The sequence below is a fragment of the Leucoraja erinacea genome, chromosome 5, assembly GCF_028641065.1.
Source record: "Leucoraja erinacea ecotype New England chromosome 5, Leri_hhj_1, whole genome shotgun sequence".
In the NCBI taxonomy this organism is placed as follows: domain Eukaryota; kingdom Metazoa; phylum Chordata; class Chondrichthyes; order Rajiformes; family Rajidae; genus Leucoraja; species Leucoraja erinaceus.
Window position 1 is genome coordinate 93,678,052 of NC_073381.1, and position 23,119 is coordinate 93,701,170.

At 45.1% G+C, this 23,119-nt stretch overlaps 1 protein-coding gene across 1 annotated transcript in view; it reads left to right on the plus strand.

Moving 5' to 3' along the window:
• LOC129697686 (dynein axonemal heavy chain 6-like) overlaps positions 1 to 23,119 on the plus strand; it is a 415,092-nt gene that overhangs the window by 220,503 nt on the left and 171,470 nt on the right. Inside the window, exons 34-37 of the mRNA XM_055636395.1 lie at positions 3,486 to 3,565; positions 10,572 to 10,743; positions 17,530 to 17,619; positions 18,804 to 18,935. Coding sequence (XP_055492370.1) covers positions 3,486 to 3,565; positions 10,572 to 10,743; positions 17,530 to 17,619; positions 18,804 to 18,935 — 474 coding nt within the window. The remainder of the gene's footprint in view (positions 1 to 3,485; positions 3,566 to 10,571; positions 10,744 to 17,529; positions 17,620 to 18,803; positions 18,936 to 23,119) is intronic.

Consider the following 23,119-nt stretch of genomic DNA (forward strand, 5'->3'; position numbering starts at 1 on the left):
ATTCACTTGGCAGCCATTCGCTGATCCAGCCTTTCCAGGCTCGGTCATGGTCCATACCAGACTACTTCCAAATGGAAAAAAAAAACATGGTGGGTACACATGCAGTACGTATGTTCAGAGCTAATGTTCAACATCCATCACCCTGAATACGGGACATTCTCCCAGCCCGTGCGCACCTGGGTTCTGCCGCAGTTACGTGGTCTCCTTTTACTGGTTACCGGTGGCTGTGTTGGTCGTTCCCAGTCATGGTCTGCTCGAATTCCAGCAGCCCCAGATGCCAGGACCATCCTTGACTTGATTCCTGAGTCGTGCTAGGCTTAGTCAGAGGTTCCTGGAGTTTTCAAGGAGAGTAGATTGGTGGAAGGTGAGGCTGGGTGGAATTATTTGAGGGTTGTCCAATCCAGTTGGTACGGGCGCCTGCATATACATTCCAAATGAGGTATGATCACCCTTGGTTGCAAAGAACTGGGGTGGGGGGGGGGGATTAATATAATTTACAACAGATTGAAAACTTTTCGGCAGGACCAGGCCAAGAGAGAGTACAGGAAGGTACCTGTAAAATAAAAGAGGAAAGTATACAGAAAATGGCAGGACTTATTGAAGTATTGGGTTGCAGAGGGATTTTGGGGTTAAAGCTCACAGCTCCCTGAAAGTAGCAACACGGGTAGATAAAGTGGTAAAGGAAGCATATGGTGTGCTCGTCAGAGCATTGAGAATAAGAGTCAGGAAGTCATGTTGCTGCTTTAGAATATTCGGTCAGCCTCTTTTGCAATGTTGTGTTCGATGCTGGCCACCACATTACAGGACGGATGTGGACGCTCTGGAGAGAGTGCAGAAGAGGTTTGCCAAAATGTTGCCTGGGTGGGAGTGGAATACCTATGAAGAGAATTTGGACAGAAATGGATTGTTTTTGCTCGAGTGTTGGAGGCTGAGGCGAGATTTGCTGGAAGTATATACAATTATGAGAGGCTTGAGAGAGTAGATTGTCCAGGGTATTTTCCAGGGTGCAACTGCCAAATCCCAGAGAACATACATTTTAGGTGAAAGGGGAGAAATTTAAAGGAGATTTAAGAGGCAAGTATTTTACACAGAGCAGCAGGTGCCTGGAACCTACTGCCAAGGAAGTGGTGGAAGAGGATGTGAAGGCAACATTTAAGGGGCACTAAACAGGCATATGAACAAGCAGGGAAAGGAAGGATATAAACAATAGCAAGCAAATGTGATGAGGTTAAATTAAAACATGGTGTCTGTTCCTGTGCTGTTCAGTTCTATGTTCTTTGGTCAGAGGTATATGGGAACACACCACGCAAATTAAAATGGATTGGTGAGCTGCAGCACTTTTGACTGCATGGGATTATGAGTTTAAGAGTCATACAGCACGGTAACAGGCCCTTTGGCCCAACTTGCCCAGAGCGACCAAGATGCCTCATCTACATTAGTCCCACCTGCCTGTGTTTGGCCAAAATCCCTCTAAATCATTCTAATCCATGTACCTGTCCAAACGTATTTTAAATATTCTTATAGTTCATGCCACAACTACCTTCTCTGGAAGCTTGTTCCATATACTGACCACCTTCTGTGTAGAAAAGGTTGCCACTCAGTTTCCTATCTATCTCCACTGACCTTAAAACTTTGTCTTCTGGTTTGTGATTACACCTCTAGAAGATCACCTCTCAGTGGCTTCTACACGCAATATCCTGACAGATGATAGATGCACAGAGTCTCTTGCCCAGAGTAGGTGAATCGAGAACCAGAGGACATAGGTTTAAGGTGAAGGGGAAAAGATTTAATAAGAATCTGAGGGGTAACTTTTTCACACTAAGGTTGGTGGCTGTCTGGAACAAACTGCCAGAGGAGGTAGTTGAGGCAGGGACTATCCCAACTTTTAAGAAACAGTTGGACAGGACAGGTTTGGAGGAATATGGACCAAACTTGGGCAGGTGGGACTATAGTTGCTGGGACATCGAAGGTAGACAAAAGTGCTGGAGAAATTCAGCGGGTGCAGCAGCATCTATGGAGCGAAGGAAATAGGCAACGTTTCGGGTATAAAGCCTTCTTCAGACTTTTGTCCACCTTCGATTTTCCAGCATCTGCAGTTCCTTCTTAAACACAGTTGCTGGGACAGGTTGGCCGGTGTGGGCAAGATGGGCCGAAGGGCCTGTTTCCACAGTATCACTCTATGTCTATGACTCTATGAAGGTCAACATATCAAAAGCCTTCTTGACCACCCTATCTACCTGTAACTACACTTTCAAGGAACTGTGTATCTGCACTCCTACATTCCTCTGCTCTACAATACTCCCCAGGGCCCTGCCATGTGAAGGTCCTTCCCTGGTTTGACTTCCAAAAACGCAACACTACCCACTTATCTGCATTAACATCCATTAAGCATCCCTCAGCCCACTTACCCAACTGACCAAGATCCTACGATATCATTCACTGTAATGTCATCTGCAGGCTAACTAATCATGCCTTGTACATTCTCCTTCAAATCATGTGGGATGATTGAAATTAAACTAATGGGAGTTTGACTTCAAAAGTTTCAAAGGTCTTTTACTGTCATGTGTACCAATTATGGTACAGTGATATTTGAATTACCATACAGCCATACAGAAAAAAAGCAACAAGACACACAACTACATAAAAATTAACATAAACATCCACCACAGCGGATTCTCCACATTCCTCACTGTGATGGAAGGCAATAAAGCTCAATTTTCTTCCTCCTTATTCTCCACGGTCGTGGCAGTCGAACCATCCACAGTCGGGGCGGTTGAAGCCCCTGCGTCGGGGGTCGAAGCTCCCGCATCAGGGAGATCCAAGCTCCCGCGTTGGCGCGGTTGAAGCTCCTGCAGCCTGGAGCTCCCGAAGTCGGTCTCTAAATAGGGACCTTGAGCTCCACGATGTTAAAGTCCGCAGGCTCCCGCAGTTGGAGCTCCAAGGTTGATCCCTGGCAAAGGGATCACCAGCTCCACGATGGTAAGTCCCATAGGCACTCGGTTGTAGCTTCCGAAGTCGGTCACCAGCAAGAGGCCGGCAACTCCTCAATGTTAGGCCGCAGTGCGGGCAGCGATACGATATGGAAAAAAATCGCATCTCCGTCGAGGTAAGAGATTTTTTTAAAGTTTCCCCCAACACAGCCCCACCCCCCACATAAAACAAGCTAAAGAACACTAAAACATACATTAAACACACATTTAACACAACATAGAAGAAAGGGACAGAGACTGTTGGCGAGGCAGCCATTGCTGGCGCCACCCACTGGTGATGTTGAAAGATTCTTAAGAGACTCAAAGAGACTTCAGTTGAAAGATACAGGTGACCAACATATCCTTCAACAGAATTTGACTGATGTGAGTCTCACTGCAACTGTGGTGTGGTTCACATTCAAGTGTCCATTGAGTGGGAAATGGAGATTCACACCAGACTGTTAAAATTAGTTGCTTTTAACCTCTGAATTCATTTTTGTGCCCCAATTTCTTTAGGACCATTATGACTTTGGAATGCGATCCATAAAGTCCGTGTTAATGATTGCAGGGCAAAAGAAGAGAGCTTTGTGGATGAAGTAAGTGTGAACTTAAGCAGTTGGCGCATCTCACCCGTCTATCCATGTCATCCCCATGAAGGGAGTTGCTAGAGTACCAAGATGATCATCTTCAGAAGGAGCAGGCCGTCTGATTCAACGTGCCCTGTTCACAAGTAACACTACTGAGGCCACGGAGTTTTGCTCTCTAAATATGGGCGCAGGTCACTGTTTTCCCCTGGTTTACCCCTTATAGGCGGTCTACTCAGAGCTAAAAATATATCTGGGCAGGTAATAATATTATTACAATTTTTACTATTTAAGTTAAATTTGGTTTTGGAAGCTCTTTGACCTTGTTCTAGTAATTAGTCCCATTCCTTCGCCCGCAATTCTCTGCCACAGAAGGTAGTTGAGGCCAGTTCATCTTATAGAAACTTACAAAACTCTTAAGGGGTTGGACAGGCTAGATGCAGGAAGATTGCTCCCGATGTTGGGGAAGTCCAGGACAAGGGGTCACAGCTTAAGGATAAGGGGGAAATCCTTTAAAATCGAGATGAGAAGAACTTTTTTCACACAGAGAATGGTGAATCTCTGGAACTCTCTGCCACAGAGGGTAGTTGAGGCCAGTTCATTGGCTATATTTAAGAGGGAGTTAGATGTGGTCCTTGTGGCTAACGGGATCAGGGGGTATGGAGAGAAGGCAGGGGGGGGGATACTGAGTTGGATGATCAGCCATGATCATATCGAATGGCGGTGCAGGCTCGAAGGGCCGAATGGCCAACTCCTGCACCTATTTTCTATGTTTCTATAAAATGTGCTGCTATCCCATCTTTAATAACTGACTGTAGCAGTTTCCCCACTACCGATGTTAGACTAACTGGTCTGTAATTCCCCGTTTTCTCTCTCCCTCCCTTCTTAAAAAGTGGGGTTACGTTTGCTACCCGCCAATCCTCAGGAACTACTCCAGAATCTAAAGAGTTTTGAAAGATTATTACTAATGCATCCACTATTTCTGGAGCTACTTCCTTAAGTACTCTGGGATGCAGCCTATCTGGCCCTGGGGATTTATCGGCCTTTAATCCATTCAATTTACCCAACACCACTTCCCGGCTAACCTGGATTTCACTCAATTCCTCCAACTCCTTTGACCCACGGTCCCCTGCTATTTCCGGCAGATTATTTATGTCTTCCTTAGTGAAGACGGAACCAAAGTAGTTATTCAATTGGTCCGCCATATCCTTGTTCCCCATGATCAACTCACCTGTTTCTGACTGCAAGGGACCTACATTTGTTTTAACTAATCTCTTTCTTTTCACATATCTATAAAAACTATATCTATAAAAACTTTTGAAGTCAGTTTTTATGTTCCCTGCCAGTTTTCTTTCTGCCAGTTTTCTGTACACAACACCCACCAGCGTTTTCTGCCCCTTAGTGTTTCGCAGCTCTACCCACATCCTCCAAACTAATGTCCTTCCTTTCCATATAATCTCCTCTCTAACCAGCAACGCTACCCCACCTCCTTTTCCTTTCTCTCTATCGCTCCTGAATATTGAATATTCTGCATTGAATATTGAATCCTGCAATATTCCCACATTCTCATCTGTTTCCACATATTATGCCCTCAACTACACACTTCGAGTGGAGGGAACAACTTACTGGGGCCAGTTGACTTACCAATCCACAAGTCTTTGTGATGTGGGAGGAAGCTAGAGCACTCGGGGAAACCCATGCAGTCACTAGGGCAACCTGTCTCTGGTACCACAAGGCAGTGGCTAACCCAATCTATATGTAGATTGAAGTCACCCATTATAACTGTTTTGCCTTTGTCGCACGCATTTCTAATTTCCTGTTTGATACCATCTCCAACTTCACTACTACTGTTAGGTGGCCTGTACACACCACCCACCAGCGTTTTCTGCCCCTTAGTGTTTCGCAGCTCTACCCATACCGATTCCACATCCTCCAAACTAATGTCCTTCATTTCCATTGCGTTAATCTCCTCTCTAATCAGAAACACTACCCCACCTCCTTTTCCTTTCTCTCTATCCCTCCTGAATATTGAATATCCCTGGATGTTTAGCTCCCAGCCTTGGTCACCCTGGAGCCATGTCTCCGTGATCCCAACTATACCATAGTCATTAATAGCTATCTATCAACAATATATTGTCTATGTTTCTAAACACCCAGAAACAGGCCCTTCAGCCCACAATGTCTGTGCCAAACATGATGCAAGTTAACAACCACTGTCTGCATGTGATCCATATTAGTCCATTTACTGTATATCTATGTGCCTATTTAAAAGCCTCTTTAAACACCACTATTGTATCTGCCTCCAACCAAAACCCTCAGCAGCGTGTGAGAGGAACCCATCACTTTCTGTTTTAAAAAAAAAAACTTGCCCTGTACATCTCCTTTGAATGTTACCTTTCTAATCTTAAATTGATGCCCTCTAGGCTTTGACATTTCCACCCTGGGAATAGGTCTGACTGTGTTCCACATCTCCGCCTCTCATAATTCACCCTATTAGATTTTTAAGGGTTTGGACATGCTAGAGGCAGGAAACATGTTCCTGATATTGGGGGAGTCCAGAACCAGGGGCCACAGTTTAAGAATAAGGAGTAAGCCATTTAGAATGGAGACGAGGAAACACTTTTTCTCACAGAGAGTGGTGAGTCTGTGAAATTCTCTGCCTCAGAGGGCGGTGGAGGCAGGTTCTCTGGATGCTTTCAAGAGAGAACTATATAGGGCTCTTACAAATAGTGGAGTCAGGGGATATGGTGAGAAGGCAGGAACGGGGTACTGATTGGGGATGATCAGCCATGATCACATTGAATGGCGGTGCTGGCTCGAAGGGCCGAATGGCCTACTCCTGCACCTATTGTCTATTAACCGGACAGCATTCTAGTAAGCCTCTTCTGCACCCATCTTCCTGTAATGGGGCGAGCAGAACTGTACACAATTCATTACCAATCAATTAAAATGATGACACTGGGAGGAGAGTGAGAATGGTCCAGATTAGGTTTGGCAATGCAGGAATGGCCAGGGAAGCTGGGAGGAGAAGGATGGCCTGGTTCCGATATCCTGGTTCAGTTTGTGTAACATAAATTTAGAAAGTCACTAAACATTTCAGTGTCAGAGCAGTGGTGGGAGATTTCAAAAGGCGGTTGGTGGATTGGTTGAGTGAGCAAAATGAGCTAATTGCACAGCCATTAAAGGAAGACAAGGTGTAGCGGGGCGGCCTAATGGGAGAGAGGCTGTGTTGAGGTAAAGTGCTGTGTGGAGGGTAAGTGTGAGGCTTTGGCGAGGAGGTTGAGCAGAGGGTAAAGGGACAGAGGGTAAAGATACAGTCTGCTGTTTCTTGTGTGTGATTTTTGTGTTTTTTTCCTCTTGGTTTTTAGAGCAGCAGTGATGGCAGGTAGAATGGTGCAATGTTCCTTCTGCAGGATGTGGGATGTTATAGAAACTGCTAGTGTCCCTGACCATCCGGGAGAATGAGAGCTTCATAGATAGGAGTTATAGTGAGATGATTACGCCTATGGTAGAGAGAGTAAGTGGGTGACCACGAAGAAATGGAGTAGACAGAGAGTGCGGGTGACAGCTTGTGTCATCAGCAAGTTTAGCACCAGTACTTTAGTGTCTATTTCCGTCTTTTCCATACATTGCGAAATATTGAGGCTATAGGACTGTCCCTATGACATGCACTCGTTACATCTTGCCAACCAGAAAGAAAGATCAATTTATGCTTATTCTCTGTTTCCTGTAAACCATACAATCTTTTATCCATGCCAATATGTTACCTCCTGCATCATGAGCTATTTTCTGCAATAACCTTTGATGCAGTATCTCATTGAATTCCTTTTGGAAATTTAAGTACAGTACAACACCCTTAACCACAGCACATGCTACTTCTTCAAGGAAGCCTAATAAATGGTCAAGCATGTATCTCCCTTTCACAAAACCTTTATTTATAATTCTTGATTATCTTATTTTTTCAAATTACCCTTATTCAATGATTAGTTTCTTGCTGTCACATTACTGGCCTGCATATCTCTGTCTCTTTTGAGTAGAAGGTTTTTATTTGTTATTGTCCAACCTACTAGAATTATCCCCAGATTGAGGATATTTGGAAAAATTAAACCAACTCATCAATTATAGGCCCCTTCCCCCTGCATTATCCGGAGAAGCAGTTGTTGCGTTTCCAGAAAATGGTTCATATCGCAATCTTCTGTCCCGTGAAGCCTTGTCGTCTGTGCATGCTTCAGGAAATGCAAGTTTGGGAAAAAAAAGTTGGATATTTATTTAATTTTTACATCAATTTTCTAAGAGCAAATTTTTATCCTGTATCTCTGAATTTTTTAATAATGATTTGTGAGTCCTGTAAGTGCAAACGTGTGTTACCTCAACTGCATAAACACTGTGATCACCTGTGCTGCGTCAATGGGTTATACAGCAGAGAAACAGGCCCTTCAGCCCACCAGGTTCATGCCAACATTGAGGAACTATCTTTACTACTCCCATTTGTCTGCAGTTATCCCACGGCCCTTTATGTCTTGGCAAGTCAAGTGCTTTTAAATATTGTGAGAGTCTCTGCCTCCGTAACCTCGTCAGGCAGTGCATTCCAGATTCCAGACACCCTCTGGGTGAAAAAAAGATAACAGTTCCACAAGCAGGTATCCTACAGTGTATCCTAAATTATAGTCACACTGGCAGACCAGCCTACATTGTTACCAGGGTTATAATCACACTGGTAAGTTGGAGAGTATATCCTGGATAATAGTCACATGGAGAGGATAACTTACAGTATCTAAAAGCAAAACGTTACACTTGCTCAAAAACGAAGTATTTCCAGCATTTCCCACTTCTATTTGAGTCCACGGCGTGTGCTGAGTAATAGTGCCGTGGAAAGACTCTGCAGATAGAAGTGTGAAAGAACACGTTCTTCGTGTGGAAGAACATTAAATTAGTTGGAGACTCAGTGTTGCCTGATATCTTCGGAATCTTTGAGCACATTTTCTCCCCACAATTCAGCCAAGGCAAGCCAGCCAAGATCTGGTGTTCTGGCTGAATGTGTCAGGGGCTAGAGGAGAGGTGATGAGGCAAAGGCCAAATTCTCCTCCAAGCTACATTGTGTTGTTGGATACAATGGATAACTGATCTTCAATTCTCAGATTATTCAGCGAAAGCAAGCATTCACCACGTTGCAGCTTCAGTCAGTAAGGAAGATAACCCACTCGAGTTCAGTAAACCACCCACATATATAGTCCATCAAACCTTATTCACTCTAGTACAGGAGCTATCTAGAGAAAAGCGACCTTTAAGAATGTATGTGCTTCTAGGTGTGGATCCTCAGGAGATGTACGAGGTCTTAAATTAATATTTCTCATTTGTAGTTATCATGGAGAAGGTCATGGAAGTTTGGGAATTCAGGGAAGAGGGTAATGATGTCTTAAAACATGCCCATCATTATAAGAGAGGAGGTGCTGGCAATCTAAAAACTAATACAAATCCCTGGTATCTGATCAAGTGTATCTTAGAACGTTGTGGTAAGCCAGGAAATAAATTACTGGGGCCCTTGCAAACATATTTGTATCATTGGTAGCCACAGGTAAGGTACCAGAAGACTGGAGGTTGGCTAATGTTATGTCTTTATTTAAGAAGGGCAGCAAGGACAAATGGAAATACATGCCAGTGAACCTAATATGAATGGTGGGAAAGTTATTAAAGGGGATTCTGGCGGACAGGATCTACCTGCATATTGAAAGGCAAGGACTGATCAATGATAATCAGCATGGGTTTACGTGTGCGATACCATGCCTCACAAATTTGATTGGGTGTTTTTGAAGAGGTGACCAAAGGTTTTGACGAGCGCAGACTAGAAGATGTTGTCTACATTGTCTTTGGCAAAGCATTTGACCCCGTTCCGTATGGTAGGCTGGTTGGGAAGGTGAGGTCTGGAGTGAGCTAGCGAGTTGGATACAAAATTGGCTCAAAGGGTTTCAAAGGTTTCAAAGATATTTTATTATCACATGTACAAATTAAGGTACAGTGATATGCAAATTCCCATACAGCCATGCTAAAAAAAAAAGCAACAAGACACACAACTACATAAAAGTTAACATAAACATCCACCATAGCGGATTCCCCACATTCCTCACTGTGAAGGAAGGCAATAAAGTCCAATTTGTTTCTTCCATATTCTCCCGCGGTCGGGCGATAAATTGGTGTTAAGCTGGAAAGAGTGCAGAGAAGATTTATAAGGATGTTGCTAGGACTAGAGGGCCTGAGCTATAGGGATAGATTGAGCAAGCTAGGACTCCATTCCTTGTAATTCAGGAGGATGAGGGGTGATCTTACAGAGGTGCACAAAATCATAAGCGGAATAGATTGGGTGAACGCACAGAGCCTCTTGTCCAGAGTAGAATTGTGAACCAGGGGACATTGGTTTAAGGTGACGGGAGTGGGGAGGGGGAGGGGGGGGAGAAAGATTTAATAGGAACCTGATGCGTAACCATTTTACACAAAAGGTGGTGGGTGTATGGAATGAGCTGCCGGAGGAGGTAGTTGAGGCAGGTACGATCACAAAGTCTAAGAAACATTTAACAGATACATGGATAGGATAGGTTTAGAGGGATATGGGCCAAATGCAGGTAGGTGGGACTAGTGTAGATGGCAAATGTTGGTCAATGTGGGCAAGTTGGGCCGAAGGGCCAGTTTCCATGCTGTATGACTATGACTCAAGAACTAAGAACAGAGCTGGGAATGGAAGTTAGAACATTTTTACCAAACAGGCTTTTTTACCTGTTTATCAACCAGGAGACAATGCAGATTGACCATCTCAAGTGACTTTTCCAGCAGGACCCATTTTTCTCTGCAAAGGAGCTGTTCACAGCATTGAAAAGGTTAATGTGATCGCGGTGTCAGTGTTTCATGTCAGCTCTGCCAATCTCATTTCATTATCACTTTCTGGGTTGCAATCACAGCAGGCAGAAAGCTGCAGCCCTTGATTTAGCATTTCCTCTGATAATCTAACAGGATACTTTCTCTTTAGAGATGCAAAGACGTCCCTGAACCATGCCGATGAATCACATATTCTCATCAATGCGCTGAAAGATGCAAATCTGACCAAGTTCCTGGCTGAAGACGTGACCTTGTTTGAAAACATTCTGGATGACATATTCCCAGGACTGACTCCACCCAAAGACGAAACCCTTCTGCTGCAGGTGACATTGCGAGATTAACCTGCAAACCCCTAATGTCCAATGAAATCTAACTGCCTGTTGTTGCCCGAAAGGATCAAATTTGGTTTCAGCCGTTAAGTATCCGACCTCCGCTTTTAAATGACGGGCTTTTTATTCTCCAGTATTTTGCATGTTTCTGTTGAAAATAAACTGTGCAGTGCCATAATTATCAGGGGATGTTGGAGAACATTGCCTTCAAAATTACTCCAGGGAGAATAATCCAAGTGACCAATGCTTTCAGTATCCAGGGCACCAGCACAACAAGAGTGAACAACAAAAGCCTTGTTAAATTCACCCTCTGTACACATCAGAACATGGACTGCCTACAGCAAGTACCTCAAAACACTGGAGGAATACCAACAACGTCTTCTCCACAAAATTCTCTAAATCTGTGGGGATAAAAGACACATTAACATCACTTCCCAGGACAATATCCCCAGCACCAGGGTTCAGTTACAGCAGCCAGCTCAAATAGAGTAGCCCACAATCACAAGACCTATAACAAGACTCCGAAAGAAGCATCTATTATGGGGCCCCCTCACTAGAAGAGATTATAAGGGCAGAAGAACTAATTCCAGAAAGTTTTAAAATACTCATTGATAAACTTATAGAACAGCACAGCATCTTTGGATCACAATGCCTGTGCCGAACATGACACCAAGTTAAATTAATTGTCTCTACCTGCAAGTGATCCATATCTGTCCATTTGCTACATATCCAGGTGTCAATCTGAAAGCCTCTTAAACACTGTTGTATCTGCGGCCACCACCTTTGGCAGTGCATTCCCAGCACCCACTGATCTGGGTGTAAAGAAAAAACCTGCCCGCACCTTTCCCTTAAATTTTCCTTCTCTGACCTTAGTGCTATGCCCTTAGGTCATTGACATTTCCACCCTGGGATTAAAGGGCCTGTCCCAAGAGCATGCGACTGCATGCGGCAAGCGTGACCTAACGTGGTCGCTTGAGCCGTACGGCCTCGCGGGGACCGGTCCCACTTCGATCGCCGGAGCCATATGGAGTTGTGCGGAGCTGGTCCCGACATCGCGGGGGGCTCCGAAAAACTGACACTGTCCAAAGATTCCGCGCGGCAACAGCCTGTCGGCCCGCAGCCACATTGAGGCCGTGCGCACCGCCTTGATGGGCATACGCAGCGTCTCGACGCCGTACGCAGCGTCTTGACGCCATACGCAGCATCTTGACGGCATACGCCTAGCGCGAACATCCCGCGGACTTCGCTCGAACTTCATGTCAACTCGTACGGGATCACTCGACCTCCGCACGGCCCCCGCTTCCGGTTTGGTCGCGCTTGCCGCATGCAGTTGCATGCTGGTGGGACAGGCCCTGTACGGGGATCACTCGACCTCCGCGCGGCCCCCGCATGGCCCCCCGCTTCCGGTTTGGTCGTGCTTGCCGCATGCAGTCGTATGCTCGTGAGACAGGCCCTTAAGGTTGTGACTATCTACCCCCGCATGCACTCGCATGCTATAAACTGCTCAGGTCTCCCCTTACCGCTATATCCACACACTATCTACACCACACACATGCACACTGATCATTTTACACACAACACACACACACACACTCACACACACACACACCCACACACACACACACATACACACACACACACACACACACACTCATGGGAACCCCTGGCCCCTGACTGTTGAAGACAGATGCCAAATAAATAAATAAATACTTATAGACAAAGTGATACAGAACCAAACCCTCTAGCTGACCTAGGGTGCAAATGGGTGGCTGGCTGGTCTACGAATCTGCAGGAGGAAATCAGAGCACCGTGCCTACAGTAAATAGGGAAATGTTCCGACTTTACACATGCAACACCGGAGGTGGGGATTGAACTTGACTTAATGGAGCTGTGAGGGAACAGTTTTACGAATTGTGCCACTCTGTTGCCCCACATCTGGAGTGACTCTGTAAACCTCAAGATTTATGTTTGGGAGCAAACAGAAACCCAGAGCACATGGCAGAAGGAGCAGACCACCTCCCATGCTACGCGCCAAGCACCTCACCCCCAACTATGACAGACTCTGCAGATCCCACCAAAGTGAATTATGTACTTTATTCTCACCCACTAACTGACTAAGACAGAATAATTGATGGAAATTTACTGGGGAGGTAACATGGGAAACCAATGAAGACAGTGCATTTGATGCAAGTTATGTGGATTTTAGCAAAGCTTTTGACAAGGTTCTACACAGTCTCATCAAAAAAGTTAAATCCACGAGATCCAAGCGTGAATGACAGGAAGCAAAGAGTGTGAACATTGTATAAGCAAAGAAAATCACTGATGTTTTAGTGATTGGAAAGCTCTTTCGATTGTGGTTCCAGAGTTAGTACTTGGCTCCTTGCTATTTATAGTACTGATTTAAACATGAACGTAGGAAGCATGTAAACACACTGTGTACATGATACAGAAATTGTCTGGTTAACGGCAAAGGGGAAAGCTTCATGTTGCAGGAAGGGATTGGAGACTCATCAGTTGGACAGAAAAGTGGCAAATGGACTTCAGTGCAGGGAATAGAGATTGTATGCGTACCCAAGTTCTGAAAGGTGACAGATCAATATTGCTGTTGAAACGGCCTATTTGATGTTTTCCTTGATGAATGGCGGCAGAATCTAAGAGCAAAGAGGTTATGTTGAGATTGTGTACCACAACAGTCAAGCCTCAGTAAGTACTGCAAAATTGAAAGTTAAATTATACTGCAGATGCTAGAAATCTGAGGTATGAACAGTAAGTACAGAAGGATTAAGCAAGGTCAAGCAGTATCTGTGGAAAATAAACTGTCATGTTTCAGGTCAATGACCATTCATCAGAATTATGAAAGTGAGAAAAACTGTCTACATAGATACAGAGACAATAGGTGCAGGAGTAGGCCATTCAGCCCTTCGACCCAGCACCGCCATTCAATGTGATCATGGCTGATCAACCACAATCAATACCCCGTTGCTGCCTTCTCCCCATACCCCCTTGATTCCGCTAGCCCTAAGAGCTCTATCTAACTCTCTTTTGTCTAGAGATTTAATTACTGCATTGCAGTGGAGATAAACTGATTGATAGAGTAAGTGAATCATACAACACAAAAATAGACCCTGACAGAAGCCCTCCAATGGTGCCACAAACTGACACTAATTGTACCTCCAGCCAAGCTCGCTCAACACAGCTTCTTTTCACACAGTCCCATCAGCTCAAGGATGACTTTTGCCCACTATAGTTTAGACACGAGGAACTACAGATACTGGTTTACAAAGTGCTGGAGTAACAGCGGGCCAGGCAGCATCTCTGGAGAACATGGGTAGGTGATGTTTTGGATCAGGACCTTTCTTCAGACTGATTATAGTGGGGGGGGGGCTTTAGTTTGTAGGGTTCTGAGTTTGCTGATGTGGGACCTGCAGATTCTACCACAGTCTGGGCAGGAGGTAATTGAAAGGGTAATTTGTGAGGTGGTGCATTCATCCTGTTACTTACACCTAATCTTTGTGCACTACCAACAAAGGAATTCAAAGTTCTAGATCTTCTCAGCACCATCGCAGTGCACCTTTTCCAGCTTCAGTAATCGTCCAGGATTCCCACAATTTTAGGGATATTAATAAGGAATAGTTTTATTAGGGTGGCATAGTGGGGAAGCTGGCAGAGCTGCTGCATCACAGTGCCAGAGACCCATATTCGATCCTGGCCTTGGGTGCTGTCTGTGTGGAGTTTGCATTTACTCCCTGTGACCACAGGGATTTCCACCGGTTTCCTCCCACATTGCAAATATGTGTGGGTTGTAGGTTATATTGGCTTCTGCAAATTGCACCTAACTTGTAGGGAATAGGGAGGTAAGTTGGACAACCTCGAACTGGTGTGAACGCGTGATTAATGGTCAGTATAGACTTAATGGGCCAAAGGGCCTGTTTCCATGCTGTACCTTTCAATCATTGATACTGTTTCAAGGATTGCCCATCTGGTAATCCCTTTCTGTGATGAAGCTCCGGGTAGTCTACAGCATGTGTTTCGGGAGCCTAATCTGTGGCATGTGTACAATGTGGTCTGTCCATCAGAACTAACTTTCTGCATCTGGAGCCACAATGCGGCATTGCTTATCCTACCAGCAAATGTGGATTTTCTCGGTGACTCTTTCACCTTGAGGTATCAGCTGAAACGGCCCATGTCTTTGAAGTATACAGGAAACGTATGTTGTCATTGCATCTGATAAGCTGTGTTTAGTTTAGTTTAGTTTAGAGATACGGCGCGGAAACAGGCCCTTTGGCCCACCGAGTCCACACCAACTAGCGAACCCTGCACACTAACACAACCCTACACACTAGGGACAATTATACATTTACACCAAGCCAATGAACCTACTAACCTGTATGTATCTTATAGAAACAGATAAAATTATAAAAGGACTGGACAAGCTAGATGCAGGAAAAATGTTCCCAATGTTGGGCGAGTCCAGAACCAGGGGCCACAGTCGTAGAATAAAGGGGAGGCCATTTAAGACTAAGGTGAGAAAAACTTTTTCACCCAGAGAGTTGTGAATTTGTGGAATTCCCTGCCGCAGAGGGCAGTGGAGGCCAAATCACTGGATGGATTTAAGAGAGAGTTAGATAGAGCTCTAGGGGCTAATGGAATCAAGGGATATGGGGAGAAGGCAGGCACGGGTTATTGATTGGGGACGATCAGCCATGATCACAATGAATGGCGGTGCTGGCTCGAAGGGCCGAATGGCCTCCTCCTGCACCTATTTTCTATGTTCTATGTTCTATGTATTTGGAGTGTGGGAGGAGGCTGAAGATGTCATAGAAAACCCATGCAGGTCACGTGGAGAACGTACAAACAACCGTAGAGACAAGTACCCGTAGTCAGGATGGAACCCGTGTTTCTGGCGCTGTAAGGCAATAACTCTACCACTGCGCCACCGCGCTGCCCTCACTGTGGAGGGAGTTAGAATTCTCGGTCGCTGATCTCTCCAACATTTCTCATATATTGATAGTTTCTCAAGATTAATGTTTTGCTATTACCATTCAAACTCTATCCATATTCAAGCTTTGCCGTGCCAGGGTTACTGTGGAAAAACTGCACAGGCCACTCCCCTATCTACACATTTAACTGATTTACATTCCCATTTATTAAAAGTAAATCTAGGGATATAAAATCAACTTTAGGAGTTTGTGCTGGAGTTTCTCTTTTTAGTAGGATCCTGACTCGTAAAGCTCTACAGCATGGAAACAGGCCCTCAACTCACCATGTCCATGCCGACCAATTTGGCATACTTGGCGAGCCCCATTTGCCTATATTTGGCTCCATAGACCTCTAAATCCTTCCTATCCATATATCTGTCCAAATGTATTTTTAAAATAGTAATTGTATCCACCTTAACTGCTTTCTTTAGCAGCTCATTCCAGATACAGATTACGCTGCGTGGAAAAAGTTGCCCCTGTTCTCTCTTATATATCTCCCCTCTCACCTTATGTCCTCTAGTTTTAGGATCATCTACCGTGAGAAACAGTCTTCAGGTGTTCACTTTATCCATGCCCCTCATGATCTTTTACACCTCAATAAAGTCACCACTCAGCCTCCTACGCTTCAACAAATAAGCTCCCAGCCACTTCCTCTAACTCAAGCTCGCAAGCTAAGGAAACATCCTGGCAAATCTCTTCTGTATCCTTCTCAAATTAATAGCATTCTTACTCTGACTGGGCGATCAGAATGGTACACAGTTTCCTTATGCATCATGATGTTCCAATGTTTGTAATCAATACTCTTCCCAATGAAGGCAAGCGTGCCAAAAGCTGCCTTCGCCGCAGTCCCGCATGGCAGGCTAGTCCAGAATGTTAGAATACATGGCATCCAGGGTAAGATAGCAAATTGGATATACAATTGGCTTGGTGGAGGAGGTAATGCTTTTCAGATTGGAGACCTGTAACTGGTTATGTGCTACAGGGATTGATGCTGGATCCCTTATTATTCATCATGTACATTCATGATTTAGATGAGAACACAAGTGGCATGATTGGTATAATGCTGTGGTGGGAGAGCTGCTGCCTCTTTGACAGTGTGGTTTGTCTCCAGGAGCTCCGGTTTCCTCTCACATTCCAAAGACATGCAGGGTTGTAAATTAATTGGCTTCTGTAAATTGTCCCCAGTGCGTAGGATGCAAAAATGGGATAACATAGAACTAGTGTATGGGTGATCAATAGTCGGCGTGGACTCGGTGGGTCATACTAAAACAATTGAGCAGATGACATCAAAATTGGTGCTAGAGTGAACAATGAAGAAAGTTGTCTAAGGTCAGAATTTAGATCAACTGGTAAAGTGGATAAGAGAAATAGTAACAGAATTTAACTTTGTGAGCCAATGTTTTTTTGGGAAGTTAAACCTGGCTAGGACATAAGCAATGAATGGCTGGGCACCAGGGAGTGCCGTACTGATGATTGTATGAATCTAAACTCTATGAATCTAAAATTAGGACGCACAGAATTGACAGTAAAATACTGGTGCGAATTAAGGATTGGTTAATGAAAAATAAACCGGAAACTGGTGACCTCCAACTAGGTGAGATTGTGAGCTTTGTGGAAGAATGTTTACACAAAAATGTGGTTCACTAATTTGGCGATGAGTGTGGCTTTCCAGGAACCTGCCGGTGAGAGAGCAAGGGTGCACCTTAGAATCAGAGATTAAGAGATAAGATTAAGAAGTTGTATATATACACCATCCACTGTTACTATGTTTAACATTTCTATTTTTGTGCATTCATTGTAGAGAGCAATAAATATTGCAACAGTCGATCTGGGCTTCCAGAAATGGCCAAGTCAAGAGGAGAAGATAATCCAACTGTACAGTCAGATTCTGGTATGGCCAAGTCTGGTAAAATCCTTCACCTCACCAGCTTAATTCCTGTCTTTCCTAACGTTCAGTTCTTTGAAGCATAGATAATTATCTACTTCCCCAATGTGTATAGTCCCTTATAAGAAGTAAGACTAGAAATTCAGCTCATTACCAGACCTGTTTATGAAGTGAAGCACCCAAGTTTACTCAATGGCTATGAATAAAATTAAACTAGGACTTGGGTTACCTGGGCGATGCCTAAATGTTACTGCAGGAGATAAATTTCTTGTATTACAAATAATTTCTCTGGCGCCATTCACAACCTTGGGTAACTTCTGGAAATGCAATATGTCCTCTTTCTTCAGTAAAATTGGGTTTCCCCCCCCCCCCCCCCTATGGTTGTGAATGAAACCCTCCCCCGTGTCTCCTGTTCCCTGCAGATCCGCTCTCTCTCCCCGCCCTCCAGACGGAAGAAGGATAGAGATTCCCTGGTCCTCCCCTCTCCACATCCAACACATCCTTCCCTGATTTTTCTGCAGTCTTCTGCGATCCCACCGTCAGTCACATCTTCCCATCCCCGTCCCTTTCCACTTTCTGTAGAGACCAGTCTCTCCACAACTTCTTAGTTCACTCTATCCTTCCCACCCCTTCACCAGGCACTTTCCCCTGCAGTCCAACTGCATGCGGTATGACACCTGTCCCACACCTCTTCTCGCACTTTCATCCAGAGAGCACAACAGCCCTTCCAGATGAGACCGAGTTTCATTTGCATATCTTCCAACCTCATTCAATGCTCCTTATAAGGCCTTCTCTACATCGGCGAGAGTAAGTGTAGACGAGGTGACACTTCCGCTTTGTCCACCAATTGCTAACTAATTTAACAGCTTTTCCCATTTCCTTCCCAAACTTTCTATCCTCGGCCACTTCCACTGCCAGAGCAAGGCTACATACAAACTGGAAGAACAGCACCTTATATTCCGCTTGGGTAGCCCATAACTCAACAGCATCAACATTGAATTGTCCAATTTCAAGTAACACCCCAGCTGCCCTTCTCTCCATCTTCATCACCCCCCCCCCCCCCCCCCCCCCCCCACCCTGGTGTGCACATATTTCTCCCACCAACCCATCCCCCTATTCCTTTCCGCTCCTTCTTTCACTCATCTGAGTTCCCCATTTATCTTTTAAGGTTCAAGGTTTTATCTCCACAGGTGCGTCATGGTGTGATGTTGGTGGGCCCCTCCTGCGGGGGTAAGACGGTAGCCAGAACAATCCTACAGAAGGCCCTTGTCATTCTCCCAGGCCTTGTTCACGAACCTACGAGTGAAAGGAGACGATCTTCGGTTAGTAAACGATTTGTTCAGTGTAAACGTTAAAAGAAAGTGCTGTTGAACGTAAACCAAAGATCTTCTACACCCCAATCTCACAAGCAGATTAAAAAGCTTTGAATTTGAAGGTTAGCCATGGAGAGACACATCATGGAACAGGCCACTCAGCCCAATGAGTCTGCACTACCGACCACCCATTTACACTACGTTTATCCCATTTTTATTCTCCCCACATTCTCATAAAGTCCCCAGACTACTGTGAAGGTAGGAGAGAAGGAACTGCCAGTAGCAGCGAGAGCTCGGATTGGCTGCAAGTTGGCAAGTCAGAGGGAAAGGCTAAGGATTAGCTGAGAGGTCGGCAACACGTGAAGGAGTGCAGGGATTGGCTGAGGAATTTAATTTGCAGAAATTAGTAAATTGGCTAATTAGGCAATTAATCAGCCAATATACGCAAGGTTGCTCAAGAGGAGCGGCCTTGTCGAAGGAACAGCTTTGTGAGAAAAGTGCGAGTGTTTGGCTCGAGAGTCTTCGGCAAGGAGGCTACATTTGTTAGAAATTGTGACTTTTGTCTTCTGAAGAAGTGGCAGGCATGTTGGAGCAATGGGTTTCCTGCAGGATGTGGGAAGACAAGGACACCACTGGTGCTTCTGGAAACTACACCTGCAGAAATTGTGTCCAGGTGCAGCTCCTGAACGAACGTGTTGGGGAACTGGAGCAGCAGCTGGATGACCTCAGGACCATCCGGGAAAACGAGTGTGTCCTGGACAGGACCTACAGTGAGGTTGTCACGCCAAGGATACAGGAAGAGCGAAGGTGGGGGACTGTGAGAAAGGGGAGTAACCGTGGAGTGCAGGGGACCCCAGTGGCTGTGCCAAATGGAAAAAGGTACCCCCTTTTGGGAGCTGTCGGGGCAGACGACGCTTCCAGACCGAGCGGCGGACAGGTCGGTGGCTCCAATCCTAGCGATGAGACTCGACTGACGAGACCGACGTCAGGCAGGGCCATAGTGGTGGGTGACTCCATTGTCCGAGGTGCGGACAGAAGATTCTGTGGTGGCAGACAAGACTCGCGGATGGTCTGTTGCCTCCCTGGTGTCAAGATATCTCGAACCAAATCCTGAACATTCCCGAGAGGGAAGGTGCACGTGGGCACAAACGACGTCCGGAAGAAGACGAAGGAGGTTTAGAGAGTTAGGAAGAAGATTGAAAAGCAGGACTTCTAGGGTGGTTATCTCTGGATTGCTTCCAGTAAGTACCTCATGCTAGGGACATAGGGGAACAGGGACATAGCTGATCTGAATGTGTGGCTGAGGGGCTGGTGCAGGGAACAAAGATTTAGATTTATAGACCACTGGGATGTCTTCTGATGTAGAGGTGACCTGTACAAAAGGGACGGGTTGCACCTTAACTGGAGGGGGACCAACATTCTGGCAGGCAGGTTTGCTAGTGCTACACGTGGGTTTAAACTAAATAGTGGGGAGGAGGGATTGACAAATTGGGAGTATAAAGTTGGAGTTAAAGGGAAAGTGAGTGCAAGAAAAGTTACAAAAGACTCCCAATTTAATGGGAGGGAAAGTTCAAGAAGGAATAAGAGAGTAAGGTCAGAGCCAATAGTGACTGGGGTGAGAAGGGAGGTGAATACCGAAGTCAAAGTGTTCTATATGAATGCACAAAGTATAAGAAATAAAGTGGATGAGCTTGAGGCTCAGTTAGAAATTGGTAAATATGATGTTGTGGGAATTACAGAGACATGGCTGCATGAGGACCAGGGCTGGGAACTGAATATTCAAGGGTATACGTCCTATCGAAAAACCAAACAGGTGGGCCGAGGGGGTGGGGTAGCTCTGTTGGTGAGGAATGAAATTCAGTCCCTTGCAAGGGGTGATATAGAATCAGGAGATGTAGTCAGTATGGAGAGAACTGAGAAATTGTAAGGGTAAAAAGACCCTGATGGGAGTTATCTACAGACCCCCAAACAGTAACCTGGATATAGGGTGCGAGTTGAATCAAGAGTTAAAATTGGCATGTCGTAAAGGTAATGCTATGGTTGTCATGGGAGATTTCAACATGCAGGTAGACTGGGAAAATCAGGTTGGTACTGGACCCCAAGAAAGGGAGTTTGTGGAGTACCTCCGTGATGGATTCTTAGAGCAACTTGTACTGGAGCCTACCAGGGAGAAGTCAATTTTGGATTTAGTGTTGTGTAATAAACTGGATTTGATAAGAGAACTCAAGGTAAAGGAGCCATTAGGAGGTGGTAGTGGCCCGTCGGTAACGATGATGGCGGGTTGTGCAGTCTCAATTTTGGTGAGTTCTGACATGGCTCACGAGTCAGAGGAGAGGGCTGCACAACAAAAACCTGTGCATGAATGAGTTTAAGGTGGAGAAGCTGTTGCAAGGTAACAACCCCACCCTCTTGGCCTAGGAGGCAGTGACCATAATATGATGTTTTAATCTACAATTTGAGAAGGAGAGTAAATCGGAGGTGTCAGTATTACAGTTGAACAAAGGGGACTATGGAGCCATGAGGGAGGAGCTGTCCAAAGTTGACTGGAAAGATACACTAGCAGGGATGACAGTGGAACAACAATGGCAGGTATTTCTGGGAATAACACAGAAGGTGCAGGATCAGTTCATTCCAAAGAGGAAGAAAGATTCCTAGGGGAGTAAGGGGCGACTGTGGCTGACAAGGGACGTCAGGGACAGTATAAAAATAAAAGAGAAGAAGCATAGCAAAGATGAGCGGGAAGCCAGAGGATTGGGTGACTTTTAAATAGCAAGAGAAGATAACTAAAAAGTAACGGGGAAAAAAGATGAGGTATGAAGGTAAGCTAGCCAAGAATATAAAGGAGGATAGTAAAAGCTTCTTTAGGTATGTGAAGAGGAAAATATTAGTTAAGACCAAAATTAGACCCTTGAAGACTGAAAAGGGCGAACAAGGAAATGGCAGACGTTGAACAGGTACTTTGGATCCATCTTCACTAAGGAGGACACAAACAATCTCCCTGGTGTACTAGTGGCCAGAGGATCTAGGGTGACGGAGGAACTCAAGGAAATTCACATTAGGCATGAAATGGTGTTGGGTACACGGATGGGACGTAAGGCTGATCAATCCCCAGGATCTGCATCCCAGGGTACTTAAGGAAGTGGCTCTAGAAATCATGGACACATTGGTGATCATTTTCCAATGTTCTATAGGTTCAGGATCAGTTCCTGTGGATTGGAGGGTACCTAATGTTATCCCACTTTTTAAGAAAGGCGGGAGAGAGAAAACAGGGAATTATAAAAGGTGAAATTGGAGTCAATTATAAAAGATGAAATTGCGGCACATTTGGATTGCAGTAGTAGGATCGGTCCGAGTCAGCATGGATTTACGAAAGGGAAATCATGCTTGACTAATCATCTGGAATTTTTTGATGATGTAACTAGGAAAATGGACAAGGGAAAGCCAGTGTATATAGTGTACCTGGACTTTCAGAAAGCATTTGATAAGGTCCCACATAGGAGATTAGTGCGCAAAATTAGGGCACATGGTATTGGGGGTAGAGTGCTGACATGGATAGAGAAGTGGTTGGCAGACAGGAAACAAAGAGTTGGGATTAACAGGTCCCTTTCAGAATGGCAGGCAGTGACAAGTGGCATACCGCAAGGTCCGATACAATATTAATGATTTCGATGAAGGGATTAAAAGTAACATTAGCAAATTTGCAGATGAAACAAAGCTGGGTGGCAGTGTGAAGTGTGCGGAGGATGCTATGGGGATGCAGGGTGACTTGGACAGGTTGGGTGAGTGGCCAGATGCATGGCAGATGCAGTTTAATGTGAATAATGTAGATCCACTTTGGTGGCAAAAATAGGAAGGCAGAATATTATCTAAATGGTTTCAAGTTGGAAAAAGGAGAAGGACAACGGGATCTGCGGGTCCTTGTTCATCAGTCACTGAAAGTAAGCATGCAGGTACAGCAGGCAGTGAAGAAAGCGAATAGCATGTTGGTCTTCATAACAAGAGGAGTTGAGTATAAGAGTAAAGAGGTCCTTCTGCAGTTGTACAGGAGTTTTGTGTGCAGTTTCGGTCTCCAAATTTGAGGATGGACATTCTTGCTATTGAGGGAGTGCAGCATAGGTTCACAATGTTAATTCCAGGGATGGCAGGGCTGTTATATGTTAATAGAAGAGCGGATGGGCTTGTATACTCTGGAA